The sequence below is a fragment of the Pseudophryne corroboree genome, chromosome 10, assembly GCF_028390025.1.
Source record: "Pseudophryne corroboree isolate aPseCor3 chromosome 10, aPseCor3.hap2, whole genome shotgun sequence".
Classification (NCBI taxonomy): Eukaryota; Metazoa; Chordata; class Amphibia; order Anura; family Myobatrachidae; genus Pseudophryne; species Pseudophryne corroboree.
In genome coordinates this window covers 8,743,416-8,764,008 of record NC_086453.1, presented here as the reverse complement: position 1 = coordinate 8,764,008, position 20,593 = coordinate 8,743,416, and the positions used below count along the sequence as shown (strand labels likewise).

General features: G+C 51.0%; 1 protein-coding gene across 1 annotated transcript in view; it reads left to right on the top strand.

Annotated features, from left to right (window-relative positions):
• Nucleotides 1–19,439, top strand: part of EPHA2 (EPH receptor A2) — a 36,271-nt gene extending 16,832 nt beyond the window's left edge. The window contains exons 4-17 of the mRNA XM_063942084.1: nt 6,678–6,833; nt 7,642–7,974; nt 8,066–8,190; nt 8,281–8,440; nt 9,068–9,167; nt 9,410–9,465; nt 9,556–9,681; nt 15,463–15,648; nt 15,771–15,832; nt 15,993–16,202; nt 16,511–16,660; nt 16,749–16,942; nt 17,379–17,534; nt 17,994–19,439. Of these exons, the coding sequence (XP_063798154.1) occupies nt 6,678–6,833; nt 7,642–7,974; nt 8,066–8,190; nt 8,281–8,440; nt 9,068–9,167; nt 9,410–9,465; nt 9,556–9,681; nt 15,463–15,648; nt 15,771–15,832; nt 15,993–16,202; nt 16,511–16,660; nt 16,749–16,942; nt 17,379–17,534; nt 17,994–18,099 (2,120 nt within the window). The 3' untranslated portion in view covers nt 18,100–19,439. The remainder of the gene's footprint in view (nt 1–6,677; nt 6,834–7,641; nt 7,975–8,065; nt 8,191–8,280; nt 8,441–9,067; nt 9,168–9,409; nt 9,466–9,555; nt 9,682–15,462; nt 15,649–15,770; nt 15,833–15,992; nt 16,203–16,510; nt 16,661–16,748; nt 16,943–17,378; nt 17,535–17,993) is intronic.
• The last annotated feature ends 1,154 nt before the right edge of the window (nt 19,440–20,593 follow it).

Sequence of the window (20,593 nt, the reverse complement as noted above, 5' to 3'; positions counted from 1 at the left end):
CGGGGAATGTGGACAGTTGCAAACTTTAATGGGGTGCAGACAGTTTATATACCCCAGGCCTTGGATTTATACCCCGGGTTCAGGCCAGAAGTGTTTAAAGCTGTAAAGGAAAGACGTTAGGGTATGCGGGGGTTTAGGAGAAGGGAGGCCGTTTCACAGTCTGAAGCCAGTGGGATAAATCTAGGGAGCGGCTGGGGGTCTAATTTTCGGTACGCCCCTGGGGGTTAAATTCTTGGTACCAGCAGCTCTTCCTGTGTAAGAGGTGCATTTATATGTATAGGCACGACCCCAACAAATACATGACTGTGCAGTTCGGTGCCCTGCGAGGCTCTGGGGCCCCTTCCTCTGTACGTACGTGCGGGCGCAGTCTGCAGGGAGCGGACTCTGAGCTGTGGGAAAGTGACCGTGAAGTTATTTCTGGTGCCTCATTTCCCTGCGGTCAGTACAGACTCTCCCCGTCTCCTCTCACCCCGGGAACACGCAGGCGCTTGATCATAGGTCTCTGCATCTTACTGGGCGGGTTTGCAGGAATGCTCCCTCTGTTACCAGGCAGCCGGGATTATCAGAAGTGCCGGCACAACCTGCCTAGGAGTGCTGAGCGGAAGTATTAAGGAGCCATTCTTCTTTTATTTGTCAGCGTGTGATTCAGTGCGGACAGGTGAGCGGCAGAGGCTTTAATTAACTCTGCCAGATCCGTGGGAACGGGGCGGTGCCGTCAGTGAATCGGGCAGGGACCTAGCACCTTTGTAGGAGGGTGACCGAGGCTGCTTTTATAGCTCCATTCCCACACCACAAAGGCCAGCTCCCCTCACGGTGTGACGGCAGGTGCCAGACCATCATCAAACAGTGTTCAGAGACCAGCGTGGGCTCATCCGTCGCTCCCAGGGAAGACAGGAGGCCGCCCCGTCCCTGGGACACCTCCTCACCACACACAGGGTGACTGCAGAATGCACAAATGTTGTGTTTTATGAGCATATTGTCACCTCCGGCGAGGCCTGCTCTCTGAGATTGTGTAACGCTCCCTCCTTGCAATAATCCTTCATTTCCTTCTTTTTAAGAGGGATTAAGTTTTTTTGGGCCTCTGTCACCTCCAGAGCAGATCCAGGCCGCCATTGCTGAGCTCAGACTTATGACCTCACTGTGATGTCACTACAGCCAACTCCGTTAACCGTCTGCACCCCCTCTCTGTAAAAATGGCGTCCGGCGCTCTCGGTGCCCTTTCTTGCTAATGAACGAGTTGCCTATTTGCTATTGAATGAATGTGCCCGGTCTGTGTCCATAGTGCGCCTGTATTTGCAGATCCCAGGAGTCTATTTACTAAGCCTTGGACGGAGATAAAGTACCAGCCAATCAGCTCTTACCTGCCATGCCACAGGCTGGGTTTGAAAAATGACGATTGGGAGCTGATTGGCTGGTACTTCATCCACTTTATCTCCATCCAAGGCTTTAGTAAATAGACCCCATAGTATGTAACCGCAAAGGGCTACAGTTCACTATACAGATCATTACGCGCCAGCAGTAGGAGAGGAGAACCGGCTCCTCAGAGCTTACACTCTAACAGAAGGGCTGTGCAGGAATGGAGCACGCGGGGGGCTGCTGCGGGAGGCGGGAGCGCTTCGGGAGGTATGTGGCATGTGCCTGATAGGAAGAATTGCAGGAGGAAGCGGCGCTTCCTCTCCGCATACCGGGGTCACATAGTTCATAGCAACTCTCGGCCACGTCGGGCCAGAGGACGGAACCCACCCGGGCTGCAAACAGGAAGGTTTGATTGTGTGGGATATCCGGTGTGGATATGATGGAATTTGTACCGGATAATAAACTCCGGCAGCGCAGATTGTAGCGAAAGAGACTCTACACACAGGGGGGTCATTCCGAGTTGATCGCTAGCTGCATTTGTTCGCTGTGCAGCGATCAGGCAAAAAAAACGGCACTTCTGCGCATGCGCGACGTACGGGCACAACAAATGATGCAGTTTTGCACAGGGTCTAGCGATGCATTTCAGTCGCACAGGTTGCCGCAGAGTGATTGACATAAAGTGGGCGTTTCTGGGTGGCAACTGACCGTTTTCAGGGAGTGTTCAGAAAAACGCAGGTGTGGCTGGGCGAGCGCAGGGCGTGTTTGTGACGTCAAATCTGGAAGTGAATAGTCTGAAGGGATTGCAAGCGCCGAGTAGGTCTGGAGCTACTCTGAAACTGCAGAAAATAAATTTCTAGCCGTTCTGCGAAACAACCGTTCGCACTTCTGCTAAGCTAAAATACACTCCCAGTGGGAGGCGGCATAGCGTTTGTACGGCTGCTAAAAACTGCTAGCGAGCGAACAAATCGGAATGACCACCATAGACTCGACCTCTGCATCTCATAGGGGCTCATTCTCCCACATACTGTACTATAGGATGTATATAAGATGCACGGGTTGTCTGCTAGGAAACATGCAGGCGATATCTAGAATACAACATATTCTGGTCCCGGTGGATTCTGGGTAAGGACGTGTTAATTTGGGTAATTACTGGAAACAATTTGCCCCACGGCCCTGTGTGCATGCAGTGTACAGTATATACGGAAACTGCGTGGCCCCTTGGTCACCCGGGCCTATATACCTGGTGTCAGGTGTAGACAGGTGTTCTGCAAACACTGCGCTATGGAGCACGTCTCTGTTTATCTTCCATGTATCCCGAAACCCGTCAGTAATGCGGATATGAGAGGAGACTCCCCCCGGAGAGATTGTGCTGCTATCACGTTTATAAATACAGATTACATTCCGCAGGCTCTGCCGTGCGCACCGCGCTCTCGCTTCTGGCAATTTCGTTTTGCTGCACAGTCAGGACGACCTTGTTATCCCACTTCCTGTCCGTTCCCCGTGTCTCTGCCCTCTGCTGTAGGGATCCTGGGAAGATGTGCGCTACTGCGGCTCCGTGCCGAGCTATTAGACAAGCGCAGTGCCCCGGCGTGCAATTGGGGCGGTTCCGATGAAGGGATCTGGAATTGCGCTTTTAGAGAAATATATGTCTTGCAAATGAGGGATCGTCCTGAACTTTGGATTCCGATCAAGAAGCTGCTTATTCTCATCGGAGGAACACGGAGAGCCACAAGTATTCTTCCCAGCTGTGTGCGTGGGATGCCGCTAGTGGGGGGGGTGATGATCTTGACCTTGATGACTGCCCTGTGTCTGTCTTGTAGCCAGAAGGAAAAATGTGGCCTCCCCCTCTCCCAAGCAATCTCCCTCCTCTTACCCCCCCAGCCTGCGCACTCCCTGACCCTGGGGCAATCTGTCCCTCCTTCTCCCCCCACAGGCGCTGCATGCTCCCTGTCTTATCTGCACTCTTCTCCTTACTATACTGATACACCCCTCTTACATATCCAGGATCTGTTCCTAGCTGACTGTCCACCACACGCTTCGGCGACTTCTTGTGGACTTTAAGCAGCCTGCGTTGAGCGGCCGCAGATGCCCAGTGCCGACTGGTGGTTCTGGGATAAGTAAAAGTCTGCGGCCTGATGACACCGGCTCTCTGCAGAGTATTGCATAGAATGTTTGTCTTCTGTATAACAAATTGGAGTCAGAGGTCAGTTTGGGGTGTGTGTGTGTGGGGGGGGGGGGGGGGGGGCTGCACTCCAGGCCTTAGGGCAAGGGGGGTGGGGGGTGTTTGCTTTGCTCCTACCAGCTGCTTTCACCAGTTCTTGCCCCCGAGGCGGGGAGGGGGCTCAACTCCTTTCAGGTCACAGGGGGACCTTGTATAGACTGGTGGATACCTGTCAAAAGGTTTGGGGATTATTCGAGACAAAAGGTGAATTAGCAAGCAGTCCTTGTCCACAGAGCTTGCAGTTTAATCTCGGCGTGGAAGCAAGTTAGTGCTGGTGTAATTGACACGTTGAGACCGGTCACCTGCTGCTCTCTGAAGCCGTCTGACGCTAATTCCCTTATTCACTGCGCGACCTCATACCCCGCTCTCCTAGGACCTCATACCCCGCTCTCCTTGGATCATTATTGGTCGCTGGAGCATTGAAGGGCGCCCCTTCCCGAGCACTGGAATATGGGGTGCAAGGTGCCCGCGCTTGTCCTATGTTGTCTGTATGTCACTGTTTTCCAGTATTTGCTCAGACTCTGTAATTGGGCGCTGCAGATCCCTTGTGGCGCCATATAAATAAAGTATAATAATCTAGCTGGTGACGGGGCCACATACTGCTAGTCGGGCGTTGCTCAGGATCCCCCACGTTCTCCGCACCAGGAGCTCTCCGTCCCGGCCCGGTGCCCGATCAGCTTTACTACAGTCACAGCTGCTGTCCTCAGTCTTTGTCAGAGGAGGGGGGGGGGGGGGGGGGAGAATTAAACACTTACACGTTGAGTGAGGTGAAGCGTGTGGTAACACCTCCTCCCCCCTTCCTCACCCCCCACCCAAATTCTTCTCCTTTCCGACTGATTCACCATTACCATTATTCATAGGAATTTCTGACACCGTCCGCAAGTAGGAGGATTATATTATCAATGGGAAATGGCTTCAGACCAGCGCGCGGTAATCACAGGTCTTAAAGTGTCTTATTTCTTGGCTTAATACAACGCCTGTGGAATTGTCCTTCTATTTCAGGCCTTATTGTGCTGCGGTGTGTAGGGGGGGGTTTCAGTCTGTGTGTTGCTGGTCCGGTTATGGTATATTCTTGTCCGCCTGCTGCCCGGTTACACCTGTGCAGGTAATATATCTTGCCAGATCCGCCGCCGATGTGTATCTCGGGAACACTGCCAGGCCTGAGAATCTCCTGGATACGCAGAGTGCGCCGTGTTACTGTACACTGCCCGCCCCTCCGTACTAGGGAGACAGAGAGAAACCCTGGATCCTTTGATGAATGTCTAGGACAATGCATGCGTCTCTGCAGAGCCATTTCCCACGGATACGACAGTCCTCGTATAAGAATGCTTTTGGAGAGCCTCGTTAGGTTCGCTGGATACGCGAGGGCCTCCCCACTGCTTGGCAGATGCTCCGAGACCCCCCCCCCCCCCCCTCACTTTATTCCATCCATTGTCCTGCAATCAATTCATCTGCTCACAATGGCTCCTCCTCGGTCTGGTGTGCAGAATGTGTGCTTTATTTTACTCCTGCGACAAGTCGGGTCAAGGGCTTCCATTGACCTCCCATCAATCTGAGCTGGGAAAAGTGGCGTTCTGGAGATGGGAGGTTCTCAAGTTATTGCGTATGTGCCCCGGAAGCCATCTTGGTCTCCAGTGACGTCTTTGGCGCCTTCCAGAAAACCGTATTCAGTTTTAGAACTCTTTTTTTTGTGTTTTTCGTTTGTTTTTTTGTAAATAACGTATCGGCCTGGAGAGCAATAAACCCCCGTTCATCTTTCCGGAACTTGCTCCGTTCCTCGGTAATGGTGGCGTGTGGGTGTATACTGTAGATTTTACATTATCTGGAATACATTTTGGTGTCTAGAATACTTTTCAGAGTATAGTAAAATGTGTCCTGCCGGCGGCCTTTCATGTGATCTAGGCCTGAGCTGCCGGCAGGAAACCTAGGTTTATTTAGAGGACAGAACACTGGTATTCCCAGCACTTCCTCCCTCCTCCCCCGGTGTGCAGAGAGAATGCTCCTGTAATCCGTCGTGTCCCTCTGATCCCTCTCTTCACTTGTGGCATCTTCCTTCTGTAGCGCCAGACTGAGAGGACATCAAGGAACTTCTCTAGCTGTCCCCCAGGCTGTGCGCAGACCACTAACTGCTGACGTTTAATGTCTGGACTCCGGAACGTCCTCCTGGTACATCGGAGATCTGCATCTGGTTCTCGTTTGCGGTGAGCAGCGTTTTGGCGACTCTTCCAGCCAGCCGCTTGCTGTTAAAGCATTTTAAAATGAACGATTCGCATTACCTGTCTAGGCAGTATATTAAAATGCCTGTCGAAAAAAAAAAAAAACCCCGGGCCAACTTCTGGAGTTTTGCAGAACGAAATCCCAACACCCCTTCCCTCCCTTTATTTTATGACCCTGGAATAAAGGGCTTGGGCGCCAGATTGTACGGTCTCTTTACGGCGGCTATTAGGTGCTGTCTTAGGAACAGAAATGTCTCCCCGGGTAGAGGAAAGTTTCCCCCATCTCTGCAGATTGCTTGGAATAAGCTATGGCAGATGAGAAAATTGCTGAGGAACTGGTCGGACTGGCTGCACCTAGAGAGGCCTCTGGTGGGGTGACGGAACACGCGCCTCCGGAACGAGGTGCTCGCTTGTTGCAGCAGAGGGAAGCTGAAGCACTTCGGCTTTTTAGAGGTGACGCAAGGAAATGTCCCTCATTCTCGCTTGCCCAGGACGTACCCGGGAAGGCCTCATTCTCCGCACGCTGTGTCTCCGGTTGCGTCAGTCAGCGCTGCAGATTCTATTATAAGCGATGAATAACCTGTGTGTGCAGGCCGTAGGGCCGGCCAGGCAGCAGGAGCTCTCTGTTCCAGGGCTCAGCAGACCTTTCTCATACTGAAGACACTGTGCGGCCCCCCAAGGGTTAGGGGTGTAATTGTCGCACGTCTTACTTTGTCCTATTGCATGTTACGTGAGTACGTGGTTAAATACCTTCCCTGCTCTGCATTTTAGCTTGACTTTCTGTGTGTTCTCCTGAACTTTTGTACATAACACATGTAGGACGAATCTGTGCGGCAGACCAGTCCTTATAGGATATTTACTATTATTGTGTCTCTCCTTTCCAGTTTGTAAACCTGGATTCTTCAAAGCCGATGCTTCCGACAGTCCCTGCCAGCAGTGCCCGGAGCACACCGAGCTCTCGTCCGAAGGTGCAACTTCCTGTCCCTGCCAAGATGGCTACTTTCGGGCTACGGTTGACCCCATTTCTTCTCCTTGCACCAGTGAGTAGTGAAAGGTCTGACTGAAGTGAGGGGTAGAGAGTAGTGAAAGGTCTGACTGAGGTATGGGGGAGAGAGTAGTGATAGGTCTGATGGAGGTATGGGGGAGAGAGTAGTAAAAGGTCTGACTGAGGTATGGGGGAGAGAGTAGTGATAGGTCTGATGGAGGTATGGGGGAGAGAGTAGTGAAAGGTCTGACTGAGGTATGGGGGAGAGAGTAGTGAAAGTTCTGATGGAGGTATGGAAGAGAGAGTAGTGAAAGGTCTGAAGGCGGTATGGGAGAGAGAGTAGTGAAAAGTCTGATGGAGGTATGGTAGAGAGAGTAGTGAAAGGTCTGATTTGAGGTATGGGAGAGAGAGTAGTGAAAGGTCTGATGGAGGTATGGGACAGATAGTAGTGGAAGGTCTGACTGAGGTATGGGGGAGAGAGTAGTTAACGGTCTGACTGAGGGGTGGGGAGAGAGTAGTAAAAGGTATGACTGCGGCATGGAGAGAGAGTAGTGAAAAGTGACTGAGGTATGGGGGAGAGACTAGTGAAAGGTCTGACTGAGGCATGGGAACAGAGTAGTGATAGGTCTGATGGAGGTATGTAGGAGAGAGTAGTGAATGGTCTGACTGAGGCATGGGGGAGAGAGTAGTGATAGGTCTGATGGAGGTATGTGGGAAAGAGTTGTCAAAGGTCCGACTGAGGTATGGGGGAGAGAGTAGTGAAAGGTCTGATTGACATATGGGGAGAGAGTAATGAAAGGTCTGACTGAGGTATGGAGAACACTGTTCTAGAGACTTAAATCTTTTTGACTGTTTGGTTCTAGGTTCCCCCTCTGCTCCTCGTGAGCTCCATGTGGTGGGCGATAGCTCCAAGGTAATGCTGCACTGGTTACCTCCCAGTAACACCGGAGGCCGGGCCGATATCACCTACACAGTCACCTGTGAGCAGTGTTTGCCCGAGCAAGGAGAGTGCCAGCCCTGTGATGCCAGCGTACGCTACTCTGAGCACCCTCAGCACCTGAAGGCCACCACCTTGACCGTCACGGATCTCGAGCCGCACCTGAACTACACCTTCACCGTAGAGGCACGAAATGGAGTGTCAAGCGCCAAATCAGGCCGAAGCTATACATCCCTGCGTGTCAGCGTCAATCAGACAGGTAAGGATGGGTTCCTTCTCCACTCAACGCTCTGTATACGACTTCGGTGATGGTGCCATGTGCAGGTGGTCTAAGTGTCTGTCTCTTCCAGATCCCCCTAAAGTGACTTCTGTGAACCTGGATGGCCGCAGTAAGGACTCCCTAAGCCTATCCTGGACGGTTGCACCTCGACAGCAGAACCGTGCCTTGAAGTATGAGGTGGCCTACAATAAAAAGGTAGGGGTCCTCCTTCAGAACTTCTGCATCTTACGTTGCTTGATCCGTTTGTGATGAAGCCTCACCATCTCCCCTTCTCTTCGGTTCCAGAATGATGAGAACAGTTACTCCGTTCATCGATGTGATGGCAATTCCGTAACTATCCCAAAACTATCTCCCGGCACAGTCTACCTTGTGCGGGTCCAGGCCCAAACCCCAGAGGGATCTGGCACTTACAGCATGGAGTATGAATTTGAAACCCTCCCGGCAGGTGAATATCTGGAGACAGACAAGAGTTAATATAAATAATATGAATACAGGACTGGACTGGGGTAATTCCCGTGACCTACCTGCAGATCTCAGGGGGGTTTTAGAACACCACAGATTTCAGTCCAGTCGCACAGTGTTAGGTAGATTACACAGTGAATTACCGTAACATTAAAGTGAACGCGGAATTCTGTTCCCATTGCACCAGAGCTGCTCCACCACGTCAGGGGCTGGCCATCTGGCAAATGCCAGAAGCTCTGATGGGCCGGGCCGGCTGTCTGAAGACCTGTCCGAGTAGGCTCCCAGGCTCTGCTCAGTTTTGGTGTGGTGAAGGGCCGTGCCCCCACCCCCTTCGTGACTCATGGTGCCCCATGCAACGTGGCCACATCCCCTCTTTTGGGTGCGCCGTCAGTTTAGGCGATTTTCTGCCTCAGTCTGTCCCTGGGTTACCAATGTCCTATTACTGTGACCGTGTCCTTGCTTTAGAACCCTGGAGTTCTTGGTCAGGTAATGGTGATGTTCCTACATGCAGGTGTCTGATGCCCATTGTGAAGGCTGTGCAGAAATCTGCTTGCTCTAACACAACCCAGAAATTGCAGAACAGTTCTCATGTGTCTTATTTTTCCCGCAGAACCAGAAGGTACCAGTCAGGCCGCCATCATAGGAGGAGCAGCGGCTGGCGTGCTGTTAATTGTAATGGTGATAACGATTGCCGTTCTCCTACACAGAAGGTAAGCATTGTGCCACCCCCCCTGAATTGCACCAACCGCTGGCTCTAGGTAGCCCAGGATTACTCCACATGCAAGTGTTCACTTGACCCTACGATGCTGATGTTCCCCATACTCCTATTTCATACCTGCGGTTGTCACTGACCCAGCAGCCGTTCTGTACATTCCAGGAACGCCCGGCTCGTGCGTTGCGCTATCACTGCTAAAGCTGCTGTGCTAATATCACGGTACTTTTTGTATTGCAGCAGAAGGAATGGGCGTGCCCGGCAGTCCCCAGAGGACGTCTACTTCTCCAAATCCGGTAAGATGCCTTCCACTCTGGCCAAAGGACACGCGTACCGTGCGTTTTCCCCTCGTTTCCGTTTCTCACATTCTCTCTTTCTCTCTCCAGAACAACTGAAACCTCTGAAGACCTACGTGGACCCGCACACTTACGAAGATCCTAACAAGGCCGTTCTGAAGTTCACCACTGAGATTGCGCCCAACGCCGTCACTCGCCAGAAGGTCATCGGGGCAGGTAAGAGACCCCTTCACCTAGACCCCGCTAGTGACAAACAGGGGTTTGTTTTTTTGTAGGGGAGATTGGGGACGTGTATAAATAAGAATTTACTTACCGATAATTCTATTTCTCATAGTCCGTAGTGGATGCTGGGAACTCCGTAAGGACCATGGGGAATAGCGGCTCCGCAGGAGACTGGGCACAAAAAGTAAAACCTTTAGACTAGCTGGTGTGCACTGGCTCCTCCCCCCATGACCCTCCTCCAAGCCTCAGTTAAGATACTGTGCCCGGACGAGCGTACATAATAAGGAAGGATCTTGAATCCCGGGTAAGACTCATACCAGCCACACCAATCACACCATACAACCTGTGATCTGAACCCAGTTAATAGCATGATAACAGAGGAGCCTCTAGAAAAGATGGCTCACTACAGCAATAACCCGATTTTTTGGTAACAATAACTATGTACCAGTATTGCAGACAATCCGCACTTGGGATGGGCGCCCAGCATCCACTACGGACTATGAGAAATAGAATTATCGGTAAGTAAATTCTTATTTTCTCTGACGTCCTAGTGGATGCTGGGAACTCCGTAAGGACCATGGGGATTATACCAAAGCTCCCAAACGGGCGGGAGAGTGCGGATGACTCTGCAGCACCGAATGAGAGAACTCCAGGTCCTCCTCAGCCAGGGTATCAAATTTGTAGAATTTAGCAAACGTGTTTGCCCCTGACCAAGTAGCTGCTCGGCAAAGTTGTAAAGCTGAGACCCCTCGGGCAGCCGCCCAAGATGAGCCCACCTTCCTTGTGGAATGGGCTTTTACAGATTTTGGCTGTGGCAGGCCTGCCACAGAATGTGCAAGTTGAATTGTACTACAAATCCAACGAGCAATCGTCTGCTTAGAAGCAGGAGCACCCAGCTTGTTGGGTGCATACAGTATAAACAGCGAGTCAGATTTTCTGACTCCAGCCGTCCTGGAAACATATATTTTCAGGGCCCTGACTACGTCCAGCAACTTGGAGTCCTCCAAGTCCCTAGTAGCCACAGGTACCACAATAGGTTGATTCATGTGAAACGCTGAAACCACCTTAGGGAGAAATTGAGGACGAGTCCTCAATTCCGCCCTATCCGAATGAAATATCAGGTAAGGGCTTTTATAGGATAAAGCCGCCAATTCTGATACGCGCCTGGCTGAAGCCAGGGCCAACAGCATTACCACTTTCCATGTGAGATATTTCAAATCCACTGTGGCAAGTGGTTCAAACCAATGTGATTTTAGGAACCCTAAAACTACATTGAGATCCCAAGGTGCCACTGGAGGCACAAAAGGAGGCTGTATATGCAGTACCCCTTTGACAAACGTCTGAACTTCAGGCACTGAAGCCAGTTCTTTCTGGAAGAAGATCGACAGGGCCGAAATTTGAACCTTAATGGATCCCAATTTTAAGCCCATAGACAATCCTGCTTGCAGGAAATGTAGGAAACGACCCAGTTGAAATTCCTCCGTAGGGGCCTTCTTGGCCTCACACCACGCAACATATTTTCGCCAAATGCGATGATAATGGTTTGCAGTTACATCCTTCCTGGCCTTGATCAGGGTAGGGATGACTTCATCTGGAATGCCTTTTTCCTTCAGGATCCGGCGTTCAACCGCCATGCCGTCAAACGCAGCCGCGGTAAGTCTTGGAACAGACAAGGTCCCTGCTGGAGCAGGTCCTTCCTTAGAGGTAGAGGCCACGGGTCCTCCGTGAGCATCTCTTGCAGCTCCGGGTACCAAGTTCTTCTTGGCCAATCCGGAGCCACGAGTATCGTTCTTACTCCTCTCCTTCTTATGATTCTCAGTACTTTTGGTATGAGAGGAAGAGGAGGGAACACATATACCGACTGGAACACCCACGGAGTTACCAGAGCGTCCACCGCTATTGCCTGAGGGTCCCTTGACCTGGCGCAATATCTGTCCAGTTTTGGTTTTTCCCAACGGTTTACACTCACTTGGAAGACTTCTGGATGAAGTCCCCACTCCCCCGGGTGGAGGTCGTGTCTGTTTACGTGGGCCACAGCCGTGATGTTGTCCGACTGGATCAATACCGGTTGACCCTGAAGCAGAGGCCTTGCTTGACTTAGGGCATTGTAAATGGCCCTTAGCTCTAGGATATTTATGTGAAGAGACGTTTCCATGCTTGACCACAAGCCCTGGAAATTTCTTCCCTGTGTGACTGCTCCCCAGCCTCTCAGGCTGGCATCCGTAGTTACCAGCATCCAATCCTGAATGCCGAATCTGCGGCCCTCTAGAAGATGAGCCTTCTGTAACCACCACAGGAGAGATACCCTTGTCCTTGGAGATAGGGTTATCCGCTGATGCATCTGAAGATGCGATCCGGACCATTTGTCCAGCAGATCCCACTGAAAAGTTCTTGCATGGAATCTTCCGAATGGAATCGCTTCGTAAGAAGCCACCATTTTTCCCAGGACTCTCGTGCACTGATGCACTGACACTTGTCCTGGTTTTAGGAGGTTCCTGACTAGCTCGGATAACTCCCTGGCCTTCTCCTCCGGGAGAAACACCTTTTTCTGGACTGTGTCCAGAATCATCCCTAGGAACAGTAGACGTGTTGTCGGAATCAGCTGTGATTTTGGGATATTTAGAATCCACCCGTGCTGACGTAGCACTACCTGAGATAGTGCTACTCCGACCTCTAACTGTTCCCTGGACCTTGCCCTTATCAGGAGATCGTCCAAGTAAGGGATAATTAATACGCCTTTTCTTCGAAGAAGAATCATCATTTCGGCCATTACCTTGGTAAAGACCCGTGGTGCCGTGGACAATCCAAACGGCAGCGTCTGAAACTGATAATGACCGTTTTGTATCACAAACCTGAGGTACCCTTGGTGAGAAGGGTAGATTGGGACATGGAGATAAGCATCCTTGATATCTAGAGATACCTTATAGTCCCCTTCTTCCAGGTTCGCTATCACTGCTCTGAGTGACTCCATCTTGAATTTGAACCTTTTTATATAAGCGTTCAAAGATTTTAGATTTAAAATTGGTCTCACCGAGCCGTCCGGCTTCGGTACCACAAACAGCGTGGAATAATACCCCTTTCCCTGTTGTAGGAGGGGAACCTTGATTATCACCTGCTGGGAATACAGCTTGTGAATAGCTTCCAATACTGCCTCCCTGTCGGAGGGAGACGTTGGTAGAGCAGACTTCAGGAACCGGCGAGGGGGAGACGTCTCGAATTCCAATTTGTACCCCTGTGATACTACCTGCAGGATCCAGGGGTCCACTTGCGAGTGAGCCCACTGCGCGCTGAAATTCTTGAGACGGCCCCCCACCGTGCCCGAGTCTGCTTGCAGAGCCCCAGCGTCATGCTGAGGACTTGGCAGAAGCGGGGGAGGGCTTCTGCTCCTGGGAAGAGGCTGCATGGTGCAGTCTTTTTCCCCTTCCTCTGCCCCGGGGCAGGAACGAGCGGCCTTTTTCCCTCTTGCCCTTATAGGGACGAAAGGACTGGGTTTGAAAAGACGGTGTCTTTTTCTGCTGAGAGGTGACCTGGGGTAAAAAGGTGGATTTTCCAGCCGTTGCTGTGGCCACCAGGTCCGATAGACCGACCCCAAATAACTCCTCCCCTTTATACGGCAATACTTCCATATGTCGTTTGGAATCCGCATCACCTGACCACTGTCGCGTCCATAACGTTCTTCTGGCAGAAATGGACATCGCACTTACTCTAGATGCCAGGGTGCAAATATCCCTCTGTGCATCTCGCATATATAGTAATGCATCCTTTAAATGCTCTATAGTTAATAATATACTGTCCCTATCCAGGGTATCAATATTTTCAGTCAGGGAATCCGACCAAGCCACTCCAGCGCTGCACATCCAGGCTGAGGCGATCGCTGGTCGCAGTATAACACCGGTATGTGTGTATATACCTTTTAAGATATTTTCCAGCCTTCTATCAGCTGGTTCCTTGAGAGCGGCCGTATCAGGAGACGGTAACGCCACTTGTTTTGATAAGCGTGTGAGCGCCTTATCTACCCTAGGGGGTGTTTCCCAACGTGCCCTAACCTCTGGCGGGAAAGGGTATAGTGCCAATAATTTATTAGAAATCAGCAGTTTTTTATCGGGGGAAACCCACGCTTTATCACACACCTCATTTAATTCATCTGACTCAGGAAAAACCACTGGTAGTTTTTTCACACCCCACATAATACCCTTTTTTGTGGTACTTGTAGTGTCAGAAATGTTCAATGCCTCCTTCATTGCCGTGATCATGTAACGTGTGGCCCTACTGGACATTACGTTTGTCTCGTCACCGTCGACACTGGATTCAGTATCCGTGTCAGGGTCTGTGTCGACCATCTGAGGTAACGGGCGTTTTAGCGCCCCTGACGGTGTCTGAGACGCCTGAACAGGCACTAATTGATTTGTCGGCTGTCTCATGTCGTCAACAGTTTTTTGCAAAGTGCTGACATTGTCACGTAATTCTTTAATTACTACCATCCAGTCAGGTGTCGACTCCCTAGGGGGTGACATCACTAACACAGGCAATTGCTCTGCTTCCACATCATTCTCCTCCTCATACATGTCGACACAATCGTACCGACACCCAGCACACACACAGGGAATGCTCTGATAGAGGACAGGACCCCACTAGCCCTTTGGGGAGACAGAGGGAGAGTTTGCCAGCACACACCAGAGCGCTATATATATATACAGGGATAACCTTATATAAGTGTTACTCCCTGTTATAGCTGCTGTATTTATATATTAGCTGCCAATAGTGCCCCCCTCTCTGTTTTACCCTGTTTCTGTAGTGCAGGACTGCAGGGGAGAGTCAGGGAGCCGTCCTTCCAGCGGAGCTGTGAAAGAAAATGGCGCTTGTGTGCTGAGGAGAAAGGCTCCGCCCCCTTCACGGCGGCCTTTTCTCCCGCTTTTTTCAGGAAACTGGCAGGGGATAAATGCATCCATATAGCCCAGGAGCTATATGTGATGCATTTTTTTTAGCCATATAAGGTTTTTATATCGTTTTTATTGCGTCTCAGGGCGCTCCCCCCCAGCGCCCTGCACCCTCAGTGACCGGAGTGTGAAGTGTGCTGAGAGCAATGGCGCACAGCTGCAGTGCTGTGCGCTACCTTATTTGAAGACAGGAACGTCTTCTGCCGCCGCTTTCCCCGGACCTCTTCGCTCTTCTGGCTCTGTAAGGGGGCCGGCGGCGCGGCTCCGGGACCCATCCAAGGCTGAACCTGTGATCGTCCCTCTGGAGCTAATGTCCAGTAGCCAAGAAGCCCAATCCACTCTGCAGTCAGGTGAGTTCGCTTCTTCTCCCCTTAGTCCCACGATGCAGTGAGCCTGTTGCCAGCAGGACTCACTGAAAATAAAAAACCTATTTAAACTTTTACTTCTAAGCAGCTCAGGAGAGCCACCTAGCTTGCACCCTTCTCGTTCGGGCACAAAAATCTAACTGAGGCTTGGAGGAGGGTCATGGGGGGAGGAGCCAGTGCACACCAGCTAGTCTAAAGCTTTTACTTTTTGTGCCCAGTCTCCTGCGGAGCCGCTATTCCCCATGGTCCTTACGGAGTTCCCAGCATCCACTAGGACGTCAGAGAAAAGGGGTATCCGGTCAGATGGTTGACACCAGAATGTTGACATAGGCTTTTTTTTTTGTCGCCATTCTGGCGTCATTTTAACCATGTTGACATTCTGACCGTCGGCTTTTCATACCACGCTACCTAGAGCCGTGCCTGAAATACAATGTTCCCTTGACGCTGGACCTGACCTTGCTGTTGTATTGCAGGGGAGTTTGGCGAGGTGTATAAAGGGATCCTCAAGCTGCCGGGAAGGAAGGAGATCCCGGTGGCCATTAAGACGCTGAAAGCCGGGTACACGGAGAAGCAGCGCACGGACTTCCTGAGCGAAGCCAGTATTATGGGACAGTTCTGCCACCACAACATCATCCGGCTGGAAGGGGTGGTCTCTAAATGTAAGGAGGTTACGCTCTGCAATGTGTATTTCTGCCCCTCCTGTGGTGACTCGGGGTGGTTGGGGATTGTTACCGGGTGATGTATTGTACGCTCAGCCCCTGACTCCTTCTCCCCTCTACAGATAAACCCATGATGATCATCACTGAGCACATGGAGAACGGAGCCTTGGACAAGTTTCTGAAGGTAAGCTCTTTCTTCTAGCGATAAAACGGGTCCTAATTCATGGTGTCTTCTCCAGCAAGGTCCTGTCCATCTCCGTGCTTCTAGCTTATTGCTGCTATCGTCTAGGCGATGGCGTGATATATTGGATATGTGTTTACGCTCTCCTGTATTCTCCCGGCAGGATAACGACGGAGAGTTCAGCGCCATGCAGCTGGTGGGCATGCTGCGAGGCATCGCTGACGGCATGAAGTATCTCTCGGAGATGAACTATGTACACCGCGACCTGGCCGCACGGAACATCTTGGTGAACAGCCAGCTGGTCTGCAAGGTTTCAGATTTTGGCCTATCGCGGGTCTTGGAAGATGACCCAGAAGCCACCTACACAACCAGCGTGAGTCCTGAAAGAACATCTGGCCGGAAGTGTATGTTAGAGATCTGGTCATATGAAGAGGTTATGCTTGCGTTGCTATGGCAGGGTCCCATAGTTACACCAGGCCGAGCCTCATTAGCAGCTGACCTGGTGTCTGTGGCAGTTTCGGGATTATGAGGGGTGACTTTACAGTTGTGCCGATTCTTGGATGAGTTAAATGTTCTTGGACTTTGGATGAATTTGCCCAGGCACTCTGATAATCCGTTGTTTTGTTGGAGTCATTATCAAAGAAAGTCTTCTGTGAAAATAATGCTCCTCTTCTCCCACAGGGCGGCAAGATCCCAATCCGCTGGACCGCCCCCGAGGCCATCTCCTACCGGAAATTCACGTCTGCCAGCGATGTGTGGAGCTACGGCATTGTCATGTGGGAAGTCATGTCGTACGGTGAACGGCCTTACTGGGAGATGTCCAACCAGGAAGTACGTATGGTTTCCGCGCAAACGCAGATACGAGTTTGATGGCTCGTGGTTGGCCCGTGTCGCTAACTTCATTGTGTGTCTGTCGCAGGTCATGAAGGCTATTAATGAAGGCTTCCGTCTCCCGGCTCCAATGGACTGCCCGTCGGCAATCTATCAGCTCATGATGCAATGCTGGCAGCAGGAGCGCAATCGTCGCCCCAAGTTCCCGGACATAGTCAGCATTCTGGACAAACTGGTCCGAGCCCCGGAATCCCTGAAGACGTTGGCAGACTTTGACCCAAGGTGGGTGTAATCTGCATAGCGTATTGTAGTGTACAGGTAGAGTCGGCGCTTTTTCAATACTTGCCTCTCTGAGACCCACGTTGGCAACGGCAGGCGGACATTTTCCCGGCATTTTGCGCGTGCAAAGTAGGAAAGGTAGCTGGCCAAATGGGGGCGGCTGCCATTTTCCTGGAGACCTGTGCACCACCTAGTGCTCAGAGTCGGTGCTGCTGCTGCTGCCTGCTGGAGAGGACGGGGCCTGGATGGAGACTGCACACTGGCCCCCTCCTCTAATAAGCCCCTTTATATACAATGCTCTGATTATGGGAACACTTATACCGCTGTGTGTAGCGTCTGAAGACCATGAGTCTCCCATCTCTATAATCCGGTTCCTCCTATGTAGTGTATGCAAAGTATATGTGAATGTGACCCCAATCTCTCCCGTTTCCCCCCGCAGGATCTCCATACGCCTGCCCAGCACCAGTGGCTCAGAAGGGATGCCCTTCAGAAGCATTGCAGAATGGCTGGAGTCCATCAAGATGCAACAATACACCGACTGCTTCATGTCCTCTCCATTCAACTCCATGGACAAAATAATTCTGATGAACCAAGAGTGAGTCTTCTCCTATCGCTGTATACGTGACCCACTAGGAGTTGTAGCGGGTGCATACGCCGGAGCAGAATTAGTGATCAGCAGGTCCCATAGCCGGATTGCCAACCCCTCTTTGCCCTCAGATGATCAGAGGCCTCATTTTCCGCTTTGCCCCGGTTTGGCGAATGCCCGGTAAAGCCTCGGCTATAGCTGTGCCTGGCGCATGCTCGGAAGGACTATTCATGAGAGGGTGACCCATCCGCACCAGGTCCCACTCCCCATAGCAGCTGCGCCATTTGGTGATGGGTGTAATTGCTGTAAGCGCTTTACTATGCTTTTATGGAATACTTTCCTTTTTGGAGATGTATAGTAGAACAATGTGTTGCGTTTGTTACTCTGTGTAAGGACCTTCCAGGTCCAGGGTTGCAGCTCTGCAGAGTGGACAGCACATGATGGTAAACCAAATTCTCTCTCCAACAGGGACATCAAGCAATTGGGCATCCGCCTTCCAGGACACCAGAAGAGAGTTGCATTCAGTATCCTGGGCCTCAAAGAACAGGCCAGCCAAATGGGTATCCCAATCTGAATACGGTCTCTTTGGCAGAACCGATATGCAGTCCGTCTAGGAACTATTACGATGCGGTTTGCTACCGTGTCGGGGTCCAGTGCTCCAGCTCTCGTTACCGGCGACCGAACGATCCTCCAGTTGCAAAACCTAACGGACCCAGAACTCCAAGGGGACCAGACACAGCAAAAGGCCAACACACCCGTGTTTTCCACCCACCTGTTGGTCATGCAGACTTTACCTCGTTAGGGTCTTGTGTTCTACTCCGCGGGACTTTATAACGTGGCGATGATGTGCCGGAGAGGCCGTCTGCAGGTACTGTGGCTCTTGGACACCCCATCAGCTGCTACAGTTCAGGAGAGAGGTCTACGCAAGCGAGGATCACTCAGTAACCAGGCATTTCAGGAGCCCCGTTCATCTTTCCCCGCCACGGTGCGGCTGACGGTAGATATGATGACAAGGGGCTCCGTTTACTGCGGAATGCAGTGTGTTTGCTGGACTCGAGCACTTTCAGATGTTGTATGTATAATTATATATTTTGTTATAAAGTAAGCCGCACTCTCCTGACAGTCTGTACCCACAGCAGTCCCCGGTGACCTCCTGGCTGCGAGAGAGGAGAAACATCTGGCCAATTATGAAACAAACCACCTTCTTCAGGGCATTCCTGGTAAATTGCAAGGCTGGCAATCGCTTTGACGGCTGTAATTGACATTTTCACACGGCTAAAAAAGAAAAGAAAAGCCGCTTTTGTTCTTCTTCGTTGCGGTTGCATTCTTTTTGACATGGTACGAGCCAGGAGCCACATCTCAGAGACATTGGCGATAGTTGCGGCCGGTTTGCTGTGTGCGTGCTCAAGCCTGATGTGTCCTGTATTATACGCTAGCCTTATCAGACTCTCATTTTACCTCCACCGGATGGCATTGAAACGTGCGGCCCGAGCTGGAACTTTTAATGACCTTAAAGCCTGCTCGTCACACCCTCCTGCCCGGAGCGCAGCGCAAATCTTCACAGCCCTTCTCTGTGGACGAGTAAGGCCGCACTCTGTATCCAGATGAAACCTACAGTGTATGTATCGCAATCAAATCTCACGTGAAGAATCATGTTTGCCGGACGAGTTCCGTACCTGACAAAGTGCCTTTTACCGATACTTCTACGCGCAGTCCTCATTTTTCGTTTTATTTTCTAACTTATTCCTCTGTGCCTTGTATGTACGTAGGAACTGTCCTCAGTGTTAATGCTGTACATTTGTGTCGTTAATTAATTATTTATTTTTTTATATTTATTGATAGGCCTCCGAAAAGCTGGTTAAACTTTTTTCGCTCAAAAAAAATAAAACCTGCACATTTAGTTTTTCAAAAGAATACCGCGTTTTGTCTCATTTCCCGCGCAATTGGCGAATACGCCGGACAGCGAGTGTGACTGCATTACTCTAGCGCCCCCGAAAATCCTGCTCCAGTCAGGGAAACATCCCTGGCGTACGTAAAGGGATTGCCGTCGCTTCATTAGAAGAAAGTCTGCTGTTTGATCAGAGGCAGGTAATCTGTGGCAATTCCTGTTGCTGTGACACTACATGTCCCAGCATGCCCTGACACAGTTTTAGCATGCGCTAACTGCAAAACTCTGGCGGGGCATGCTGGAGTATGTAGTTCCGCGGTTGGAGTGCTGCAGTTAGCTTACACCTGTGTTAAATTATTTACTTAGAATTTACAATAATGACGGGGAAACATGCGACATAGTTGCTGTCTATAATGCATCCTATAGGGGGCCGCCGTGGACGCCTTCCAGCCGCAGGAAGCGGGTTCAGTGCAGCCAGTGCTGTGAGTTATGGGGAACGTGTGCAGGTAATACAGCGGCTAGAGAGGCTCATAGGGAGCGCTGATGTGATTACAGCGAGGTAATAGGCTGAGTCACTGGTTATACTGGTCTGTGTGACAGTAAATCATTCCACGCTCCACACTCTGTGATTAGGGAAGCCCCTCTGCCACATACACACAGGACCGTTCCTGTGGCCTGATCTCACAGTGTAATCTCCGGAGCCATCCCTCAGATAGGAAGATGTAAGGTTGTTTCTATAAATTACTTCACAGAAAGGGTAGTGGATAAGTGGAATAGTCTCCCATCAGAGGTGGTAGAGGCTAAGACTGTAGGGCAATTTAAACATGCTTGGGACAGGCATATGAATATCCTTACAAAGAATTAAGGTTAAAAAAGGGTTGAGATTGCCTAAAGGATAAAATAAAAAAGGGGCAGACTAGATGGGACAAGTGGTTCTTATCTGCCGTCAAATTCTATGTTTCTATTAGGTGTCGCCTGCTACACATTCAGGACAAATGTACCCAGAAGATATTCAGCAATAGATAAAGGATTATCCCGATTGCAGAATCAATACAAGTGTTCTTCCTGGCCGTATGTCACACGTTGAACGCCCTGTAACTGTGACCCCAACGTCCCTTTCACAGGACACATGTGACATCCAGAGTCTGCACCTTACACGTGTATGTGTCCTGTAACCCTG